At 41.4% G+C, this 24249-nt stretch overlaps 1 protein-coding gene across 2 annotated transcripts; it reads left to right on the plus strand.

Annotated features, from left to right (window-relative positions):
* The first annotated feature begins 14594 nt into the window (after positions 1 to 14594).
* sp4 (sp4 transcription factor) lies at positions 14595 to 22954 on the plus strand. Of its 2 annotated transcripts, none has more exons than XM_029443383.1 (7): positions 14595 to 15146; positions 15431 to 15501; positions 16385 to 16771; positions 17234 to 18413; positions 19170 to 19368; positions 19938 to 20137; positions 20588 to 22954. In XM_029443383.1, the coding sequence occupies exons 1-7, from the start codon at positions 15140 to 15142 to the stop codon at positions 20857 to 20859; spliced, it is 2316 nt and encodes a 771-aa protein (XP_029299243.1). In that variant the 5' UTR covers positions 14595 to 15139; the 3' UTR covers positions 20860 to 22954. The 2 variants fall into 2 exon arrangements, with proteins under 2 accessions (XP_029299243.1, XP_029299244.1); XM_029443384.1 differs by having other exon boundaries at positions 14596 to 15146; positions 16385 to 16735.
* The last annotated feature ends 1295 nt before the right edge of the window (positions 22955 to 24249 follow it).

Consider the following 24249-nt stretch of genomic DNA (forward strand, 5'->3'; position numbering starts at 1 on the left):
TCCTTTAGCGATGATAATGACCACATTATCACGCGCCATCGAACGTCAACAAAAAAAGATTGTCGTGTGCTTTCCAATCACTTTGTGGGCACTGAGACAGAAAAAAGCAGAGAGAAAAGAGTGAAATAAAGATCTGGCACCTCTCGGGGAGAGGGATGGGTGAAGTATTTTATTTCTCCTTGGTGTTTTCCTCAACTCCCCTTTTGTTGGCAGAGTATAGTCACGGTGATCCAGGGGCCGCGGCAGCCATCTTGGTCAGCTGCCCTGCTGAGACAATTAGCAGGAGAATCAGAGAGTCAAAAGACAAGCTGCTATACATGACCTAAAAAATATCCATTACAACCAGGGGGTTAGCCAATCAATTTGGGTAAAAGAAAGGAAAAAAGCGAACTTCAAAAGTGATTTAAATAAACTCTTTTCATGCTCTCTGAAACTGAAACATCTCCTCAGCTTTGTTGCATTTCCATTCCTCTTTTCCGTCTTTATTCTATTGTTGAATAAATACTCTCAGGATTTTATCATTTTACTTTCTTATTTGTGGTTGCTTGACATTTTGGTGATCTAAGAAAGCAAAGGGACACTCTTTTTTTCTGTATGAATTGCTAATTTGACTTGAACAGTGGCTGTAAAATGAAACTCGTAAAAATAGAATAGTCCACTACTTCATTGTCCACCTAAATGCTAAGATAAGGCCATTTAAGTCCTTATCAATGGTGCATAACAGAGGTTCACAGAGGTGAGGTATCATACTGCCCTTTGCTTAAGGATCTGTGATAACAGCACGACAAACACATTATAACGGTTACATTTTAAATACACAATTTGTTTTCAGTCAGTCTTCAGTCAGTCACAGGTTTCCACAGTGAAAAATCTGTTATATGTTTTTATTGTTTGTGATTTATTTTAAGGAATGGCAGGAGGGAGGTAATGAATAAAAATTCCCTTGGAGATAATATTGTGAATAATAAACTGAACTGAAATAGTTTAATAACGTCAAGTTATCAAAACTAATACAGTTTATTTTTATTATCATGTCTAAAGTCTTAACCTACTTTTGTAGGCTGACAAAAACTTTAGAAATCATAAAATATGTCCTGAGTATATAAAGCACCAGAGGAAAACAATACTGGAGCATCTCTGACAGTCTGACCTGAATTTGTCTTTTAATAACCTTTAAACTCAAACCTTAAAACAAATTGAGAGAGAGAGAAAAAGTCATCCAGGTGAGCCGTGTGCCGGGATGTGCCTGGAGCAGCTCCTCCGTGGCTTCCTGTAATTACTGCGTGGAGAGGGCACGTCCGCCGTCTGTCAGTGCGGGGCTGATGGACGACTGTGGCAGCAGAGCAGGGAAAACGTGTTCTGGTTTGCTCTGATGAAAACTTTCACATATGCAATTTACAATATCCCATCTGCACTTACAATGAAGGACCAATAAGCCCCCGAAACCCCTCTTTTTCCTCATGCACACACTCTTAAACTTGCTTTCTTTGTCTAACTCTCCATATCTCTTGCTACATGCATCTTGCAGGTTCTCACAACAAATAGGCTTTACTGCACACACACACATGCAGGGATCACATAGGGCAACTCTCATCAGTATATCTATGCAGCAGACTGAGGGAATCCTGGCCAATGTAATCACACTGTTGAAGCGCTTCATTCACATTCATGTATACAGAACATCTAAATTCACCAGCAGACACGCTCATTCATGAAATGAAGGAGGAACGAGGATGAATTCATGGACGAGGAGAGGAGAGGAGAGGAGAGGAGAGGAGAGGAGAGGAGAGGAGAGGCCTCTACTGTGTGTTTGTTAGGCACAAGTTTGGGCTGAAGGTGAATTGAAATTGTACTTTATGAGTATGACTCTCTCTCTCTCTCTCCCTTTGTTACAGTCACACACACACACACACACACACACACACACACACACACACACACACACATGCAGACACACACTTAGGTTAGGGTTGATGGATGCCTGGGGTTTGTTAAATCATACATCACAGAGGTCATTTAAGCTGCCAACACATCTGCTGTCTCTGCCCACAGAAAGAGAGGAAGAGGTGGAGAGGGAGGAAAGATTTATAAAGGCGAGGGGGAGAATTATGCAGGGTGAGAGAGAATGAGACTGTGATTAGTAACTGGAGTGGATGAAAAGCTCACACACACACACACACACACATACACACACACACACACACACACACACACACACACACACACAGAAACACACTCGTGCAAAGTGGTATCTTTGCCAAAGCTGCTTGCGTTATGAGTTTCTCTGCAGCTCCATCAACTTTCGTCTCGTCTCTGTTAACCACTGACAATAAAGTTGCTGATTTATACCGAGCACCCTTTCTGCGCGCCAACATATTAATGAGATGCGTCTGAAGGAGGAGTCTTCATTGATTCCTTCAAATGCTGTTGACATTTGTGAGGTGGCTTTATCTCAGACGTTTCAAACGGAGCGTGTTGATTGCAGATCAATAGCTTTTATCCACTCACGCTGCAGTCTGTTGACTTACTATAGCTGCCTCTCAGACAGTGTGGTATCTCCTATTTTACTTAGCCATGAGGTCGCCACCGGAATGAGGAATATTCTACTTCTAGATGCTAACAGAAAGAGGGAACACAAAGCAAGAGCTTTACTCTTCCAAAGTTCAGGACAAAGTTGTGTATTTGATCCCATCTAACAACAAATATTTTTTGTGTCAGGTGATGAATGTGACATTTAACTGCAGCCTGAGATGTTACATCTCTCTGTTCATCTTCTTTTGACATTAAAATATGGGAACCGCACTGCTGAAGTCCGTCTCAGTCTCTCCTCCTGTCACTGTGACGTCCGTTCTGTCACCTGCTCTAATTTTCCACACGATGGCTGGTGACCGGTTAGTTTGCAGAACATCACAAGTTTCTGATCACACACATTAATCTCTCTCTTCCGCCTTCTGCTCACCTTCCTTTCCTCTCTTACCTGCTTTATTGGTGTTTTTACCGTCTGTTACCGTTTTCCCAGAAAACGCTTTAAAAGGTCAGGTTTTTTTCACATACTGTGTTAAATCACAGTTGAGCATTTTTATTGCTTTTTTTTTTTAGAAATCCAAATCACATAAATAATTTTTCTACCATTCCACACATGCACTGTTTCCATTCATTCTTTATCATTTGAAATGTAATTATCTTAAAACAAATGTTTTGTTTTTGGTCAAGTTATATTATTGTATTTGAGGTAATGCAGTGCAGACGTTTCAAATCAATCTGCACCACCATGACATTATCATGTAGCATAGTTAAAAATGAATGCAGACTTAATGTTACGCAACTCAAGCGAGTTTCTGCACATTTAGTTGTTATACCCAACAGAAAGGAATTTGTAGGCAACACCATGCATTTTACAAGTACACATGATTTGTGGTTTGATGTGTTCTTTTATTGTGAAGAACTTTGTGACATTCTGCTCTAGAGAGGTGCTATTTAAATAAAGTAAACCTGCAAACACTCTGCTATGTTCTGATATGATTAGTTTTAGTTTTAGTTTAGCAAAATTAGGTTTAAAATGAATAAATCCGGATTTTAAATTATGCCAAGCTCTGTTGCATTGCACTGTGCACTATTCCACATTTAGTAAATCTAAATGTAATTAATATGGAGATGCTCACGCCAATTAAATATATAAATTTGCTTATCACTCAGCCTTAATAATTACCACATGTCTCAGTTTGACAGGTCGGTTTGTGCTGCTTTGTTCTCTTCTGCTAGTGCTTCAATTTAGTTATACTTATCTCTTTTATGGGCCCTGAATTATTGTCAGAAATATTTTGCATTTATTTTTAAACACCTGTGTCTCTCTGGTCTACCAGCTGGTTCCATGACAGCATTAATGCTGTGGTACATGTTAGGAGGTAGCTAGCCGAGGTTATGGGTAAGAACAATGACAATGCTATGGAAGAAAATACCATTAACTGACAGATACAGAATAAATAAAATATGGTAAAGATTGTTTCTCTTTGTCATGAACATCTCTCTTTGAAAGTGAATTCTTCAGTTATTTGTTTTACTTTGAAAAGGGTTCTTCTTTAAACCTACACTATGTGATTTCTGCTGTAAAACATAGATGAACAGAGGAACCAGTAGCATTGTATTTATGTCGCAAGAGGGAACTGTTGTGGGGGTTAACGTGATAAGTAGGAGCGGATGTGGCATTTAAAGTCTGTTATTAAGGTCTATTTGCCACAGCTGCCTCTGACACACAAATTGAGACACAACACGCACACACACACATCACCGTTTCATAGAATTACACACGCTACAATAGTGGCATGTAACACACACCAGGGAGGGACGGGGATGAGAGGGAGAGAAGAAGAAGGCGAAGAAGAAGAAGAAGAAGAAGAAGAAGAAGAAGAAGAAGAAGAAGAAGAAGAAGAGGAGCGAGCGGGTGATGAAGACGTAAGAACAGAAAGGCTGGTGATTCCACACATGTCACACATGTTTTGATTTGTCTAATCTTTTAAAGCTTGTGTAAGATTTGTTTTACTCGACTGAAGCTGGTGATGATCTTCAGCATCAACCAGTGAAGAGCACTCAGATAAACCTCACATACACAAACTTGTTCTCAAGCTCTCCTTGATTAAATCCTGCTCTGACCGTGATCTCTGTTCTCTTCACCAATAACACTGTTCATCCCTCTTTCTGATTCACCAACACACACACACACACACACACACACACACACACACACACACACACCTCTCAGACAAGGAGATTAATTTACTCTTGTTCATTTTTCAAGTTCTGCGTCTTCTCTGTGTTTAATGTGTGGTCCATCGTGTGTGTGTGTGTGTGTGTGTGTGTGTGTGTGTGTGTGTGTGTGTGTGTGTGTGTGTGTGTCTGTCCGTTGATTGATGCGTAGAAGCCCAGGAGCATAATCATACACTTCCAGACGTCATTTTTCACTTTCAGTGTTGATGGATGAACTTGATGCATCTGATCACTGCTACCTCAGCGTGGGGGGTCTAGGTCATCTTCGAGGTGTGCCTCTGTGTGTGTGTGTGTGTGTGTGTGTGTGTGTGTGTGTGTGTGTGTGTGTGTGTGTGTGTGTGTGTGTGTATGTTTCTGCGTCTCATTGGCCAGCAGTCCATCTGTCTGTCTGAGGCAAGTAGTGATTAAGTGGACTCCCCCATCCCCACCAGAAGGCTTGTTTGTGGGGTCTCTTCTCCCTTTGCTACTCCGAGGACAACCAGCCATGACAGTGAGCTGTGTGTGGATTTAAGTGCGCATTTATGTGGTTTTTTTCTTAAGGGAAATTCCACTATTCCACCCCCCCCCCCCTCTGTTATAAAGTTTATGGAAATGTTAATGTTAAGCTAAGAAACCTGAAGCTGTTGCTATTTGTTCATGTAAAATAACACTTCAGCTGCTTTAAGTGCACACAGTTACCTCCAGAGCTTCAACATCAACTTAAATTACTTTCTCAGCTTAAACGTGAACTGAGAATTCAACTGCTTCACAGCTTACAAGTCAACTGGTGTCACAAGCAACAGTTCAAGTCTGCTTTGTGCTTTCACTCCCCACAACCCGTAATTGGCATTTCAACAATTTCATCGTGAACACTTCAACTCTTTTCAGTGCTGACACTTAAATGTTTAAGTGTTTAAGTGACCTGAAGTGCTTCAACTGCATATATGTATGTAATGCTATGTATACATAAACATACATAGCATTATATGTTTTTTTTATTGCCACCTGGAATTACATTTAATGTGCAGTCTGGATCTGTGTGATGTTAATACGAGAGGCATTTGGTCAATTATCTATTTATTTTTTATTATTATTTTGAGATTTTACAATGCAACATCAGAAAAAAACCGATTCATAAAATCTTATTTCTCAGATCATTTTTAGGACTAAATCATTTTAATTTAATGAATTAATGCCCTTTAAGACTTTTAAGGATCCTGTGACACTTTTTAAAAATGTTTCCAGTTCATATGGGTTCTATATATATATATATATATATATATATATATATATATATATATATATATATATATATATATATATATATATATATATATATATATATATATATATATCAGATCCTTTACTTAAGTAAAAGTAGAAACTCCAAGTTCTACATAAACTCCCTTACAAGTAATAATCCTGATTTCAAAATGTTACTTAAGTAAACGTACAGAAGTATTATCAGCTACACATACCAAAAACTGCAATATAAAGTACAACATTTTCTTCTTAATTGTAGTGTAGACGTATAAAGTAGTAAAAAAAAGGAAATACTCAGTACTTAGTAAGTACAAGTATGTCAAAATTGTACTTAAGTACAGTACTTGAGTAAATGTAATTAGTTACAATCCTCCACTGCACTTAAATGTCCTTCAGGAAATGAAACCTTTTCTTCTTAGCAATGTGTACTTACTTTTTAATGTGTGGTGTGTGAATAGGATTACCATGTTTTACTCTATGTGAACTAAAGGACTTTTCAGCACAAACCCAAGCAATAACACCCAGCACATACATGCAGATAGATACACGTGCACACACACACACACACACACACACACACACACACACACACACACACGCACACACACTATTCATGCTATGTTCCTGGTTAACTAGCGCTCCTCCCACTCATTGCGCTTCACCTCGCCACAATGCCAGCCATAAAATTTGGGGTCTGAGGGAGCAGAAGAAGAGAGGGGGTTAAGAAAAGCACTGAGAGATGGCTTGATGTTAAATTGACTGGAAAAAAGCTGCTTGCTTTTTCATGCTAATTGCCCTGCAACAAATTGTTAATTTATTCCACAAAGAAAAGCAAAACACCACCCCAGATTTGGCTGAAAATGTGTGCAGTATAAAGCGAGCTTAAATGGAAGACTTTTTTTTTTTACATTATCACCATTTCTGCACACAAACACACAACACACATTTTACTTGATGTGGTCATCAATCTGGGCAGGCTGGATGGAGGCGTGAAACAGATTAGAGGAAATAATGCAGGTCAATACACATCCTCTACTCTCCTTCTCGCTCTCTCTCTCTCTCTCTCTCTCTCTCTCTCTCTCTCTCTCTCTCTCTCTCTCTCTCTCTCTCTCTCTCCTTTTCTCTCTTTTTCTCTCTCACACACAATCTTACACACATTCCTACACACACTCTGGAACCAGGTTCAGGTGGTTTTGAGGTGATTTCATGGTTGCTGTTTTATTGATGGTTCCCGTCAAACATGAAACGTTTCTTTTCCCACCTAACCGCACACACATGCACTGCCTCTGGGCTGTCATTCAGGACATACACAGACAGCCAGAAACAAGGGGTTGGCGTCAGCTCTACCGGGCCCGCAAGTCATGTCAGGTCCTGCACTGAACTACACACACACACACACACATTTACACACTTATCTTGGATCTTTATGGTGTGCTGCACCCTCCACTTAGCACTGCTGTAAAGGTCTTCCTGAACTCGTACAAGAGTACCATCTTCAAAGAGGTCCATGCACGCACACACAAACGCACACCGAAGAGCCACACAGACTTCTAAGCGGACTTAATCATTTCACATTTGGCTTCAAAGGGACTGTTTAAACACATGCTTGCTCACTGTCTGAAAGCACAGCATGGGTCCCGTTCTCTTTAATAGTCTTTCAATTCAGCTTAATTCTGCGTCTTTGAGTTCAGCTGCATTTGGGAAGTGAAGTTATAACTGTGAAACAACTAAGCGCATTTCCTTTTCAAAGTTTTCCACAATAACACCCGCCCCTCACCAACAAAGAGGGAAGGTTTTAGTGTCTTGAACTAAAAAAATACATCACTAGGAATCTTGTTATTGTTGCCTAATACTAATACTGACTGTCATTTGTATCTGCAACCTCAAACTTGAATCATTTTAAAGTGTGACTACGCATTTCACTGCCTGCTTCACAACGGCAGAACAAATCATCATACACTTTCAACTTCATTTAAAACTGCATTTTAACGCATGATTTATATGAGGTCATGCTTCGACTCAGAGTTCAGTTTTAGTTCAAGGTTTTGCTCCTATCTCTGACATAATGATGTTACATCTTAGAGCACCTCCTGTCCTCAGGAGCTCTTAGTCATGACCTTTGGACCTCTGGGGTCGTATGCCTCTGGAGGCTGACCGCAGTTTGACTTTTCCCCTCTCTTGGTGCACATGTAATGTCTCCAATATTATCTGTGCATGTACAGTATGTGATGATGAGAGGGAAGGTACCTGACCTGCTGTATGAACACACAGATGTGAAAAATGCTTAAAGACATGCACACAGCGGCGCAGATGAATGCATATAATAAACACCTGCAGTTGTCCCCAGCATACATTCTGCACATTCTGGTCATTCAGAAACTGTCTTTGAAGGCGTCTTCTGAATCGCAGGACTTGTAATTACGTTCAGCTCTCGGCCTCACTGTTGTTGTTGGAACGAAGCTGCAGATAAAGCATTAAACAGTATGTTAGTGTTTGAAGTCTTTTGAGTGGTGTTTCCCGCACACTAGTGAAAAGCAGCAGTTCCTGTATAAGTGACATGTTTTCATGTGTTGGTAGACAAAATTTCACAACTAATTGAGTCTTAGCGTCATATTTGTACCTTGAATGCAAAAAAGTATTTATATAAAGTATAGATGGATATTTTGTATTATTGATGAGTCTGCCAAAGCATTGTAGGTACAAGGAGTGTGTGCTTTATCTTTTATTGTTTAGCTTTAATGGATTGCAGCTTTAAGGGATATTATACAGCTCATGTTCGCAGGTAATGGTTGAGTTCAAATGGTAAAAACACTGAGATACCACTCCTTGATGAATTTCAAATCATGCTATATTGAAAAGCCATGTTGTTATCCTGTAAAGATGTTCATTTGGCAGCTTCAAGTCGGGTATCTTCTAAATGAATGTACTGTATGATGTAATATTGATGATTAGCTCCATCTATCATATCCCTATTTCCTGTTGTCCATTTACAAGATTTCAGAAAAGCTCGTTTTAGAATTGTGATCTCGTAATTATTCATATAAAATTATTCAAATTCAGCAATCACTGAACAATTGAAATAGTTTTAGTTAATAATTCATCATTTGTGTAAACTGTCATTTCCAATTAAAACTACCGTCCCCTGTAGAGAGCCCTGATCCCCTCATTAATGATCTCACCGTCCGAAATTAAAGTTAGAGCTTTTATGAATACAATAGACACAGTGCACCGTGCACCGTTCACACAGACAGACTAAAAGCACACATGCCTTCAGATTGTCCTTGGTGCATAGATTCTGATCTGTTGAACAGCATCTTTTGAGTGTTCAATTGTAACAAGTTGTAAGAGTTTTTTCCCCCTTGGAGGTCTTCAAGAGATTTTTTTAAAGTCACAATTGATGCTCAGCCTCTGTGATGCGTTGCCATCCAGCCACTGATTGGCTATTTCTCGGTTGGCTACCATGACAACTGTGGTTGACATTCCGCTCTGCACTCTGGTGTTCTGGGTAATTGCGAAAGAATTCCTTCAGAATCTTTTCTGAGTTCAGACTGACACGCCCCGCACGCACGCACGCACGCCCTGCACGCACGCCCTGCACGCACGCACGCACGCCCTGCACGCACGCCCTGCACGCACACACGCTAGACCAGAAACGTTTATTTTCAAGTATTAAAGGATTATTATTCCAGACAATTAAACCATGTTTTAGACACTGACAGAATCTGTGAAATGTGTATCCTGATGACAAACCCCCACTGACACAAACTCACAGAAAGCATTGTTATTTACTTTTACACACACACAGAAACACACGGACACACACACAGGAACACACGGACACACACACAGAGACACACACTCCTGTCAGCCATATCAGAGTCTTGCAACATTTCCAACTGAGACAAAATAATGGAGGGTGTGACAACCAGCATGATGTCATGAAACATATTTCTATATTTGGATGTCATACAAGTTCATACTGATGTAACTTATTGTGGTGATTATAATAACGCTCCCTTATTTCCACCCTACCTGTTCACATTTGTATGTGTTGTATAAAAGTGATTTGATCTGTTTTGAGGGATCTTTTAACATTAAAGCATCTGGGATGAGGGACCTTTTTGTATTACATAATGCTAATTTTACTAGAAGTTTGTTGATTGTTTTGAACAGCCCTATAAGTGTAAGCTTCCTACAAATGAACAACTGTCATCAATGACATTAAAAATTCATCAAATATTGATATTAGATAGCAAAGTATTTCCTGGGGTAAAAATGTTCTTTTGAGTACTTCGACATGTGAGGCAGCCCACCTCAGACCGCAGTAGATTCCCTGTAATATATTTAGTAGTTCAAGACGAAGATACAATCCGTTTTAGTTTGTGAGGGCACATAGCAACACAAGTCATGTGTGCTAAAGGTAAAGCATCCAGCCACAGAGAGAAAACGCTCACCTCAACAAAGGTGTGGGTTAGACACATGTCCCACCCACACCCTGAACTGGCACCATGCCCACTGAGACACACCGGTTGTTTTCCACTTGATCCAGACACCATGCAGGAAGCATCAATCAGTCAACTATCATTAAAGTGAGACTATGCCAACTTTCACAGAGCTTCCAGCCAGTCCATTTCAGTGTAATGTGATGTGTCATGTTTCCAGAAATTAAACAACAAACCGTTATCACGCTATACGTCTTCTCAGGTTACTGCAGTCATACTTCATGGATAGATAGAAAGTGGAAACAATTTAGAATTACAGCTACAGTTCGTCCAAATCGTCCAAAGATTGTGTGTGTGTTTTTGTGTGTACATATGCTGTAACGTGATACCAGTAAGAAGTTATGAGCCATAGCCAAGAAGTGACATAACCTGTTGTCATACAAATTTACTGGCACTAAAGGATGAGTACAGAATGATTATCCAGTATCCAGTGTATCTATCTCATCTAATAACACCTTGTAGCTTGTTAGAGGAAAGTTATGTGAAACATGTCTCTTATCACCTGTCAACACGTTCTCTCACATACATACACATATACACACACACAGACACACACACACACATACACACACACACACACGCACACACACACAGATGGTATGAACAACTTAGGCATCTGCCAAAACTCATGGTAGAAGTCGTAAATCTCTCTCTTTACAACTTAACCTTTAGGAAAGGGAGACATCCTGACGCCGAGGCCTGTGTGACAAACGCACACCTACGCATTCGATTGCACAAAGCTTGGGGATATCATGCAAAAAAAATGCATGCAAGCATTTAATGACTCACACATGCCAACACGCTTAGGTATAGTTGCACCATTTCAACTTTACATTCCCATGCACGCACACGCCGTCGTTTTTCATACTCACGAGACATGTGAAAGTGAGGTGGACAATAAATGCATATAAAATCCATCAGAGGTGTTTGAAATGATGCTCCATAGCTTAGAGGGGCAGCAATATGCCTGAATTACAATGCTGATGTCTCTATACATTTGGGCCAACTAGGAGTTTATTAATAATAAAAACATATATTGACTAGGTACAAAACAAATTCCAGTTTTGATGAATCAAGATTGTACAACATGCAAAAATACATGCATCATCCACCATTTACATATTCAGTTTTAAATGTGCTCTTATAAAGCTGTTTATAACAACTTAACATATCACAATGAAACTTTACTTTTAAGGTCAAATCAAAGGCATTTTGCTCTGCTCTCAGCTGCGTGTAAGAGATACAAGCCTGCAGAAATGGTGGAAAGTGCCCAGCTTTAAAGAGTAAACGTGACTACATGCTAAAATCTAGTCACATGATTTTTCTTGTGAACTCAAAACGTCTAAAATGTTAAAAATTCTGGCTTTATTTGTTCTTTCTACATTTGATCTGTGCTTCGATTCTCTCATCGTGACCTGTTTTTTTTAGTCTTAATCAGTAGTTTTGTGATTAATGTTTTTCCAAACCTACTGTAACAGACTGTGTTGAAGTAAAACAGAGTATAACTAAATAGTATTTTTTTAAATATACAAGATCAGTAGGGAAATTGATTAAGTGCAAAATATTTACATTTACATAACCAAAGCTCTGAATACTTCTTTTACCACTAAGCAAGGTGGAGTTATACAGTATTTAGTCTAGTTTTCAAATTTTTTGTAATTCTTATTTTCGTTTTATTATTTAAAACTTGTTTTATTTTTTACTTTCGATATGTATCTGTACTATTGTTGTTTTTGTCCTGCTGTAAACAAAATAATTACCCTTCTGGGAATCAATAAAGGTTTATCTTATCTTACGTTAACAACTATGAAGCCCCATCTGGTGTATGGCGTCATCTAGTGGCTGAAAGACCAGTATTACAGCCACTTTCACTTTCTTCACGTTGTAATAATATCAATTTATTCCCAGTATATATTTCATCATTTTAACATTTTTCTGATGCTAAATTGATCTTAAATGTGTAAAGGCGTTCAAAGACTTTGTTATCAATATGAGAACTTAAAGTTAAATTTAAACTTTATTGCAGCTGTGAATACATTTACATCATACAGTATTATATCACTGAATATTGGAAATGGGCTTTCTTATGTGTGGCATTTAGTTATCTATAACAGACCATAGCCTCCTCCCATCACCATCACCACCACCACCACCACCACCACCATCACACAGGCCTCTTCAGATCAGACCTCGTTGCCTAGCAACGCCCTGCCGAGTGGCCCAGGGGGCAGGAACAAGGCACTTGGCTTCCGCAGTAATTACAGTGTGTGTGTGTGTGTGTGTGTGTGTGTGTGTGTGTGTGTGTGTGTGTGTGTGTGTGTGTGTGTGTGTGTGTGTGTGTGTGTGTGTGTTTCTGGGCCACCCCAGGTGTGTATGTGACTGTAGTTGGTCTGTGAAAACTTGCTTAGATTACTAGTCTCATAACCAAAAAGAAACCTCAGAAGTAGCCTGTAGTAGCAGCCATGTTCAATACAGTTGTTTCTCTTTTGGCGTCTGCTGAGATAAAGTAGGATTTGATAAAGATGATAACACTTATCAGTAAGAACACATAAATCCATACATGAAATCATACATCAATGAACAGCTATCAGCATTACTCTGACCCCCAGTCACCGCTTTAAAGTGACTGGGGGTCAGAGTCATCTTAGAGAGGCAGTGCCACTGTGGCAGCCTATACGCCTAAATATTTCCCTTGTGTGCCCGCTAATGATGTTGTCTGCTCTGTGAACGGAGGATGTGACCCTCCTCGCTCAGTGAGGGTTCCTCTGAAGGAGAGGACAAACTGGGTGGAAGACCATATAGGCCTAAACTACGTCAACATGTAGCTCTGTTTGCTGGGATATATTTATCATTTAAATTTCCCTTAGGGAGATTGAAAGAGGTTTTGTCGCGTGGGTGGGAGATATGACTTCTGTTCCAGGCTAGTACACAAACAAGAATCTTCTGTGTGATTGATGCTACTGCAACACATAATAGCAGTTATTGTATCTGCAGCTCTCATAGGGCTAAATATCCATGATTCAACTCTCTCCAAATCTATTAAATTAAATCTATTTAAAGGTAAATAGTATTTATTTTTAAACCAAATTCAATTTTGGGAAGGCTACTTTTTATATATTGAATTTAAAATGCATACAACTGAGGAAAGAAAGCAGCACATCTTCACATTTGACATGTGTGTTTGATAAATAACTTAAATTATGAATCTTTTTATCAGAATTGTTGCACCCCTATCACAATGGAGGGAGTCCACGGAAGGGATTTTATTTTTTTACATCATTTATTAAACTAAGGTCAACACAAAAAACGACAATAGAGCGAGTATGTCAGCAATTAAAGGAATGATAGATAGATAGATAGATAGATAGATAGATAGATAGATAGATAGATAGATAGATAGATAGATAGATAGATAGATAGATAGATAGATAGATAGATAGATAGATACTTTATTAATTGAATTCAAATGACAACCGATTGCACGCAGAGGTTGTCCAGGATAGGCTACAAGATTGTTTCGACCATATACCAGCAAAGTACTGTAAAGTACAGTTTCCTCTCATATAAGTTTCAAAGTTGACTAAAGGGAACAAGAGGAACAGCTATTCATGAAGGGAAATATAATAGAAGCAAATAAATCAAATAATGTCATATAAAAGGCAACATTGTGACATAATTTTCTATTTACAATTAAAACACTTCCGTTCCACTATCTTCTTCTCGTTTTATACCAGAGCTGTCATCTTGTGACACCAGTGTACACACACACACACACACACACACACACACACACACACACACACACACACACACACACACACACACACCTCCCTTTCCCGTTCACCCAACCCCCCACAACACAGAAAGTCACCGCCCTTTCCTCTCGCTCTCACACCAACGTGACTACCTCCAGCCCAACCGACGCGCCGGAGCATCATGGAAGTTGTAGTTCCACCCACCCAATAGAGCTCGAGAAGGCGAGGCCTCATCAAAATACAACTCCCATCTCGACCCTCGCACGCCGAGCCCCGTCGTCCAATCTGAATATATGGGAGGAGCGCGTCCGCCCACAAAAGCCACAGCTATCTCCCCGTATCTCCCCCTTTAAAAAATCAATTGTGCACGAAAAAAAGGGAATACGCGTAAAATACAAACACTGGTGACGGTTTGTTTTTGGTGCACGACGGACGGCGACGAGGCGTCCCCGCGTCGTGCGGCGAGAGAGACGGCGGCGACAGGCAGGAGCAGCGAAGAGGGTGTTGTCCTGATGCTTAAATGGAAGTGGGTGGGCCTCTACGGTCACACACTGACAACTTCTCTGTGGATATTATTCTGACAAGCGCTAATTTGCTCGTTTATGGACTGGCTATCCGGTAAAAGACACATACGACGGGGCAGCGAGGGTGCCGACGGGCCAGTGACGTTCACTGTGTTCTCCGTTATCTCCATTATTTGGGGCTGCTTGATTGTGCCTGCGCTTGGCACCGCCCTTCCTGGACGGTGGGTGGTTTCGTCAAACGGGCAGATCCGCCACGGCCCAGCGCCGAACATATAGGCCGTCCTCCGCCTCTGTACCCGGCCGGCCTTCTACCGTGAACTACACCCTCTCCCTCTCGGTATATTAATGCGTTATGAGTGGTAGGTACCCTCCCCCCTCTCCGTCTCCACCCCCTCTCTCTCTCTCTGTCTGACAGATAGGAGGCTCCCAGTCTCTTTGATATTGATGATGAGGTTACTGGTTTTCTCTTTTACCTTTATTGATCACCTTTGTTTGTGCTATATTTGCATATATGATCAGATTTTATTGAGGTAACTTTGTGTCCACATGACTGTCTTATTCTGTGACTTTGTGCTGTGCAGAAATACTCATGAGATGATGTTATAACTGGAGATATCTCATATTTTACTCTCTTTTTTGACAGACTCGAAGAAGGAATCATCTGGAACTGAAGGAGGGAAAGCATCTAAAAAGGGGAAAAGTTCTGGATCACAGGTAAAATTAAAATAAATAAGAGTTTATTATACTTAATTACTTTTGCCTTGCCTGTAGGCCAAAAATGTGCTCCCTCCCTCCCAGCCAGCCAGACACCTCTGGGGGCGTTTCTCTGGTGAATTCCACTTCCTGCTTCTGTGCAGTTCTGCTGAGAGCCAGACCAGAGCCTCCTGAATAGGCTTATATGGCTGTCACACTTCAGCCACTTTATCTTTGAATTGTCCGTTAGAATTAGGGTCAACATTATTTAATTAGGCATGTGGATGTTTTAAAGGCCTGCAGTGTTGGTATGTGGCTCTACAACTGTTGCACTTGTATTTTTCTTTGCTTTTTTATAGGTTGAATATATCTTTTGACATTAATTTAAAGCATCTCTTGTTGTTAAGCATGTATGAAAAGCTGTGTTATTCCACGCTGTTTCCGAGGTGTATAGCATTAACATTTGCCTGCGACCTAGTTCCTTTGAAAGGGAGGAGAGCGAGAGAGAGAAGGCGGCATTTTCTTCCACTATTCTGAGAAAAGAGAAATGTGGTTCTCACACGCCCACCCACTCGCTTCCTGTAATACCGCCCACTTCCACTGACAGCTCTCTCTCTCTCTCTCTTAGTTTTTTGTCTTTCTTTTTTCAGCACCATGTTTTCCCCCACCCCTTGCTCTTTTACTCTCTCATCTTTGTTTCAAATTGTTCATTGTGCAAGAACATTATGATACCTGCCCATCCTTTCCCTTTGGCTTTGGCTTTATTTTACTCACATGTTGTACTTTCTTGTTTGTGTAGGTGTGTGAGCTCTCTGTGTGTTTCCGACTGTCACTAAACCCGACTGGCTTCTCCTCCTTCCCACTCCTGTTTAACCGTTCCTCTCTCCTACCCCTTCTCCTCCAGGATTCCTCGCAGCCCTCTCCGTTGGCTCTGCTAGCGGCCACCTGCAGTAAGATCGGAGGGCAGGGGGGACCGGAGGGGGCCCAGGCCCAGGTGGGGGCCCAGCACTTCCAGGTCCAGGGTGGTCAGTTCCAGCTGCAGGCCGGTCAGCTCCAGGGTCAGATTGTGTTGGACACAGCTGGAGGTCAGACCCTGGTGCCCCAGCAGCTGGAACTGGTCCCAGCTCAGTTCACGGGGAACGGTTGGCAGATCATAACAGCAGCGCAGACTATGGCCAAAGAGAACACAAATCAGCCTGTTGCTGTGACGGTGGCCACCACCTTGGCTAATGACAGCTCACCGGCCGGACGCAAGGTGAAAAGGGGGAGATGCAGTGGGTTTGAGCAAATGGTAACAATTTTTATGACGCCCATGTCTATAATGCTTTATAAACATACTTATAATGCGTTATAATCTCCTTATAGCACTGTATAATTAAAGTTATAATCAATAATAAATATTCATAATGCTTTATAACAATAATCATAACACGTTATAAAGCATTTCTATAATGACAGAAGGTCAAGTATCACAATACTTCATAATTGCTGGTCACTCAATGATATATTTAGATTTTATATTTCTTTCACTTTAAAAACAATGACCCCTTATAGTGACTTATAACCAGCATATAATGTATTATGCTTATACCTCAGGATAGTTAATGGATGATGCGTTGTAAAAAGATTCAAATGTATGACAACTATGGGAATTATAATACACTTTGATCCTTGAATGATGCAGAAAGTGTTACCAGTTTGTTTTATTTGTTTGTGCTCTTAACTGTATCACTGCTCCTTTCCTGTTGGGCAGGTGAAGCACCTAGGTGGGATCAACAGCATTGCAGCCAATCAGCAACAGCAGCAGTTCCAGATCATCCAGGTTCAGAACCTGCCCAATGCCGGCGGCGGGGTCCAGTATCAGGTCATCCCTCACCTGCAGACTGCGGATGGACAGCAGATCCATATCAGCCCGGCTCAGACAGCCTCCATCGGGGGTCTGCAAGAGCAGGTCCAGCTCATCCAGACACAGAGTCAAGGCCAGACCCAGATCCTCCAGCCAGCCAACCAGCAAACCATCCTGACAACTACAGCCAATCAGACGGTCCCGCTGCAGATCCGCCCGGCACAGTCTTTTCCAATGCAGCTGCAGACTCTGCAAGGCTCCCAGACTCCTGTTATGACCACAGTACCCATAAACCTAGGTGGCATGACCCTGGCTTTGCCTGTGATAAATAATATTGGAGGGGGCGGGGCCGTGCAGCTTATCCAATCAGCAGATGGTACATTCTCTGTTGCCAATGGCAACCAGCTGATGACAACAGCACTGTCTGGGGCAACTCCTGTGCAAATATCAACCGGCTCGACGATAGTAGCTGAAGGTGACAGCGTGTCCGATATGACACAAGTGGTTTCTTCAGGTTTAGAGGGTGACAGCCAAGTGCAGAGCAGTGAGGCAGACTCTCAAAGCCAGAACCAGGCCAACGGGCTGCAGAACCAGATAGATACAACAGGAACCATTCAGCAAGTGATCGTGGGCCAGATGGGGCACCAGCTGGTGCAGCAGATCCAGCTGCAGCCTCAGAGTCAGGCCCAGGGGCAGCAGCAACATCAGCACATTCAGACCATCCAGCTGGCCCCAGGACAAACCCTGCAGCCCATCCAGGCTTTCCAGAACTCTGCCCAGGTCCTTATTCGTACTCCGACCCTGTCCCCCTCTGGGCAGATCACCTGGCAGACACTGCAGCTTCCCGGTGGAGTTTCCCTGCAGGGCGGACTCGGGACGGCCATGTCACAGCAGCTGACACTGGCCCCGATGGCCGGTGGGACGGCAGTGGGGGGTGGAGGGCTGGTCTCCCTGAGTGGAGCTCCCCTGACGCTGAGCGCAGCCCAGATCAACCCGGGGTCTGGGGTACAGACTGTCAGCATCGCAGGGCTGGGCACTGCTGGGGTTCAGATGCAGGGTGTTCCCCTCACCATTACTGGTCTACAGGGTAAGGCTGCACTCCGAGTAACTGTGAAGTTTTTCATCAATGATCTATTCATCTATTCATTGTTTGGTCTATAAAAGAAAATAGTGAAAAATGTCCATCCTAGTTTCTCAAAGTCCAAGGTGATGTCTTTAAATGTCTTGTTTTGTCAGACCAAAACTCAAAAATACTAATTTTACTATGATATAAGAATATATGTATATATATAGAGAGAAGAAGGAAATCTCCATATTTGAGAGGCTGCCAGTTCTGCATGAAAAATTACGATTAATCGATTATCAAAATAGTTTAAATTAGTTGATCGACTAATCCAGGTTTTCAAAGTGTGAGGCAGTGAATGCAAGGGAAAACATATTTCACATAAGTTACCAAGAATATACCTAAATGTGTGTGATTTGGTTAGTTTTGGGGAATTTGAAAGTTTCCCCAGAGTCAGAAACTCTTAAATGCCCTAGAACAGACTTTATTAGTCTGAAGTTTTGTCAAACAGCTATATTAGGCTATGTTGGCTCAATTGTTGTGTTTATGGGATCAATTAAGCAAGAAAACTAAAGGGGGTGAGGGGATGTCTTTTTCCTAACCTTGTCTGAGGGGAGGCCCACAGTCTCAGAGTATGAACATTGTGTGTGGGAATGTTTACTAAAGAACGTTTTTAAACTTGTGCTTTCAGCTTGCCCTATAGTCATATTTGTCTACCACACAGAAAAGTCAACTTGTTTTTGATTAATACACATTTTGTAATTTTCAATCCCCTTTCAGGTCAAACACAGGGTCAGGATGGGGTGAAGGTTCAGTCGTCTCCAGTGACGGTCACTGTTGGCAACGTGGCATCAGGGTCAGCGATGAGTCCAGACCAGCTGGGCTCCGTACAAAGTTCTTCGGACCAAGAGGGACTGCCAAGCAAGAGGCTTCGTCGTGTCGCCTGCTCTTGTCCGAACTGCAGGGATGGAGAGGGAAGGTATGAAAAACTACATGCAGTAGTATGAGGAGTCTCTTCTTTAAAAAGAGACAAACAAGTGTCATGCAAAAATATGAATTTTGTGCTTATAGTAATTCACAACCACGTTAAAAAATGTGGTGAACTAAATTTGATTGTTACGGCCGTGTATACCCAAGTTCATCTTTTACAAGTTCATATTTTCATTTTCATGATTGTTCCAAATGTATTGATGACTGTCTTGTCGTGCTGGGACAACTGGTTTGACAGATGGTCGGAACACAGTGTAGCTGGAATCCTAAAGTGAGAGATCCGACCTCTCGCCACTTCACTTTGTAATGAGGAGCTAGCACCCAGAACATACAGCGAGAATATTCAGAGAACAATCAAATGTATTCAGTGAATCCATTTGTTAAAAGTCCGGCTACTTCACTCAGAGAAGTGTACTGTACATTTATTTTAGCATCGAAGATAAAAAACCTTCTAGACACAGTGCAGACCAGCTGTGATCCCATTCGTTTCAAGTCCTGAACATTTTTACAAAACACACACCACCTCCAGCTCATTTCTAACTCGAGTGTGTGTTGTAGGAACAGCGGGGACCCCACAAAGAAAAAGCAGCACATCTGCCACATGGAGGGCTGTGCGAAGGTGTACGGCAAGACGTCCCACCTGAGGGCCCACCTGCGCTGGCACACCGGCGAGAGGCCGTTCGTCTGTAACTGGATCTTCTGTGGCAAGAGGTTCACCAGGAGCGACGAGCTGCAGAGACACCGGAGAACACACACAGGTAGAAAAAATATACAGCGATATGGATCTCCCTGCTCACGTTGGAAGGGTTTGGGTTTGAAAGCGATTAAGCAAATTTGAATCCATTTGTACGAGTGTGACGATTCCTGCGCCCACAAGGATGATTATTTACGCAAGTTTAGACATATTTGTTGCCTCTCAGAAACGAGAAGCTACTACTATCTGCTGATAATAAATTAGTTAAGTGCTCAAAATGATTTATTTTTCATCCAAGTATTGTTTTTTTTTTACAGTTTGCTTGTTTAATTACTTGTGGACATGTATTTAGTTTAATTAGATATTTCTTTATTTAAAATAAGAGCACTGCAGACAGAGTGCAGATGTACTTAAGCTAACAATGCTAACCGTGACAGTGTTAAATATTAATTTAAGTTCAGCTATTTTGTGTCTCCTTTTAATTTAGTCTGATTCTTTGTCTTCTCGCCTCTAGGAGAAAAGCGATTTGAGTGTCCCGAATGCTCCAAGCGCTTCATGCGCAGCGACCACCTCTCCAAGCACATCAAGACCCACCAAAACAAGAAAGGCGGAGCTGCGGTGGCAATCATCACCACTGATGACATGGAGGAAGATGCCCCTGAAGACCTGGACGCCTCCCCTCAGATTGTGGCTGTGGCAACCCTCTCGCGTGACTCTGACCCCACTACCCCCACCACCTCTAATCACCTGGAGGAAGAGGCGGTGGAAGAAGGGGAGTTTGAATAAGCAACTGACTCCTGTTTATTTGCTGAAGGCTGACTTCCTGTTTTTTTGGGAGTCTTTTGCAGGGACTGTAGGGGTGGCTACTTTTTCTTTTTTACTTTTAATTTGACATAATTTTAAAAATGTTCATTCATGAAAAAGGGACTCAAAGAGACAGGATCATGCAATGAACAAAAACAGAAAAATATAAACCACAATCTAAAAATAACACACATATAATAACAGAAATTTAGCCTAAACATATGAAAGTTTAGTTTGGCATTTATATAGTGAATCTATAATAATTCCATTTGTGGTGGGGAAAGAAATGTAAGTAGTGTCTAGATTAGCACAAGACAGGGGGACCTGCTGAATCTAAAAACATCCAACATCGAGAGACAATTTCTTAAATCGCAACAGAATTTAACTCTATGCACAAAGTTGTGTTCCTGTTTCATACCTGTCAGACAGTGCTGAGGGTCAATCATGGTACAGGACTGTTGCAGAGCAGTGATAGAGCAGGGGCAGTCTTGGGATGTTGTGTGTGTATATGTGACCTGTACGAATGAGTGTGTGTTTGTATTCCCACGCTGTCACCGAGAGGATCTACCTAATTTGAGTTTTATTCATGGTTCAGGTTTAGTCCTCAGATCAGATTCAGGTGTTGATTCCTTTGAGACCAGTCAACGGATAAACTGTTATTAAAGAAGAGAGGGGAATTCTAAAATAAAACTAAAATGAAAAAAAAAAAAAAAGAGTAGAAAAAAGCACATATAAAAAATGTTTATAAATAATGCATTCCTATTGAGGCGCAGTGGCCATTAGAAGAAAAAAAAAGGTCTCTATAGATAAAAACAATCTAGCTTTCTACAACTTTGTTTGTGTAGTGAAAGCAATACTTTTATGACAATCCTAGTGAAATCATGTTTACATTGTCAGGAGAAGTTTTCTCTGTTAATAAAACAAGCCAGTTCGCTCTAAGATTAGTGAGAACATCTGAAAGCAGTGCTGTCGTCTGAACAAAGCCCGTTACTTTGCAGATACCACAGGGTGGCTTTAACATCACAGTAACTTGTAACTTTTATATGATCGATGTCCATCCGATGGTACCTGGTAAATGTGACGGCTTTGTTGGACCGCGGCACCGTCACTGATGTTGCTTTTTGCTTTCTGTGCTCTGGTGACGACCCCTCTAACCCTGCTAAGTGACCGATGTACCACAATTGCCTTAACACAAGCTGTTGTACAGAGGGAACCTCAGTTAGCTGGACGGAGAAAGACAGGGAGCCCTCCTGCATTATTAGGGAGTGACATGGAGAGCACACCACAGCACAGAGAGCTAAAGAGAGTGATGAGAACTGTGGGTGGGAGTGGGTCAGGCTTTTTAGCTATGTGGATATTATGAGATGTTTTCTGGTGGTGTTGCTCCGTGTTAGTTCAGTGCGTACATTCTTTTTAAATTAAAAGATCATTTTATTTTATAGAATTTATCATGTTTTAAAAAATCCCCTTCCATTATGTTAACACACAGGACCCCACTGTGTACGGCTAATTTATTATTTATCCTTGATTTGTACTATTTGCTGGAGTATTTGTGTGCGTTGATTCTGAGGTCGTGTACAGCATGTTCGAGTTTTCTGCCGTAGTGCTGCTTCTCTCTTCTTTACTCTTTGTGCTTCGGTTTTTCTTTTTCTACGTCTGACCATTGCTGTTCATTTCTTCTTCTCTCTGCGCCATAACGTGTTTTTGGAGAAAATAAATAACAAAAGAAGAAGAAGAAAGCAAAAAAGTTGCTATTGTTTAAAGTTGAAAAGGTTGATACCAAACAAATTTAGATGTTTTTGGTAATATTTTGTGTGACAACCAACTTTCTTTTCTTTGATATTTTGTAGTGACATCTCATTTGTAAATCTTTTTCTAAAAGATGTTTGTTCGTCTCCATGACATTTGATAATGGGTTTTTTGCCAGGTTAGCCTCAAAGGCCCCAGTTTATTGATATTTTTCAAACTGGTTTGTACAAACGTGTTATGTCAATAAAAAAAAAGAAAAAAGGACAACTTCGAGCAGAAAAGATGCTTTGCCTGCATAACACAATAAAGTGATTTAAACAGTCTTAAATGCCACTCTGATGATCTGCTATTTGTGTGCATCAATCTGATGGAAACCAATAGAAAACAGTCCCAAAGGAAGACACATGGTACACTTTGACTTCAACACACACAGTTGTGAGAGCAGTGATGATGCCCAGTTACCATTTCTGCTGTTGATTGACTCCTATTTGAGGCTGCGAGGATCGAACCAGTGACCATTCAGTTACAGGACAATCTGTTACCACTCAAACACACACATCTGCTTTGACTGAGTCATCTTTGGTAGTGTGGACGGAAAATGAGCCAATAAACTGTCCACTTCAGAAAACAAGACGTACAAAATTGTAACTAAGCTACGATCAAAGTGTGGGGAGTTCACCACCAGGTCACTGCCTGCAAGTTTACAAAAAACATCACAAAGTAGGCAGCTCACGCACACCTTGGGCATTTCACTCCTTTTGTCTCTGTCTTTTTGTGTCTGTCTGTCTCTCTGTATCTATCTGTCTCTCTCTATGTCTTTGTGTCTTTTTGTGTCCGTCTGTCTCTCTCTATGTCTTTGTGTCTTTTTGTGTCCGTCTGTCTCTCTGTGTCTGTCCGTCTCTCTGTCTTTCTGTCTGTCTGTCTGTCTCTCTGTGTCTGTCTGTCTCTCTGTATCTATCTGTCTCTCTCTATGTCTTTGTGTCTTTTTGTGTCCGTCTGTCTCTCTGTCTTTCTGTCTGTCTCTCTGTGTCTGTCTGTGTGTCTGTCTGTCTGTGTCTGTCTTTTTCTGTCTGTCTCTCTGTGTCTGTCTGTGTGTCTCTCTGTCTGTGTGTCTCTCTGTCTGTCTGTTTGTGTCTGTCTGTCTCTCTGTCTTTGTGTGTCTGTCTCTCTGTCTGTCTCTCTGTGTCTGTCTGTGTCTGTCTGTCTCTCTGTCTGTCTGTGTCTGTCTGTGTGTCTCTCTGTCTGTCTGTGTCTGTCTGTCTTGTCTGTCTGTCTCTCTGTCTTTTTGTATCTGTCTGTCTCTCTGTGTGTCTCTCTGTCTGTGTGTTTCTCTGTCTGTGTGTCTCTCTGTCTGTCTGTTTGTGTCTGTCTGTCTGTCTGTCTGTCTGTCTGTCTGTCTGTGTCTCTCTGTTTGTGTCTGTCTGTCTCTCTGTCTTTTTGTATCTGTCTGTCTCTCTGTGTCTGTCTGTGTGTCTCTCTGTCTGTGTGTTTCTCTGTGTGTCTCTCTGTCTGTCTGTCTGTGTCTTTGTGTGTCTGTCTCTCTGTCTGTCTGTGTGTGTGTCTCTCTGTCTGTCTTTTTGTGTCTGTCTGTCTCTGTCTTTGTGTCTTTTTGTGTCTGTCTGT

Source organism: Cottoperca gobio, chromosome 11 (genome assembly GCF_900634415.1).
Source record: "Cottoperca gobio chromosome 11, fCotGob3.1, whole genome shotgun sequence".
NCBI classification, from domain to species: domain Eukaryota; kingdom Metazoa; phylum Chordata; class Actinopteri; order Perciformes; family Bovichtidae; genus Cottoperca; species Cottoperca gobio.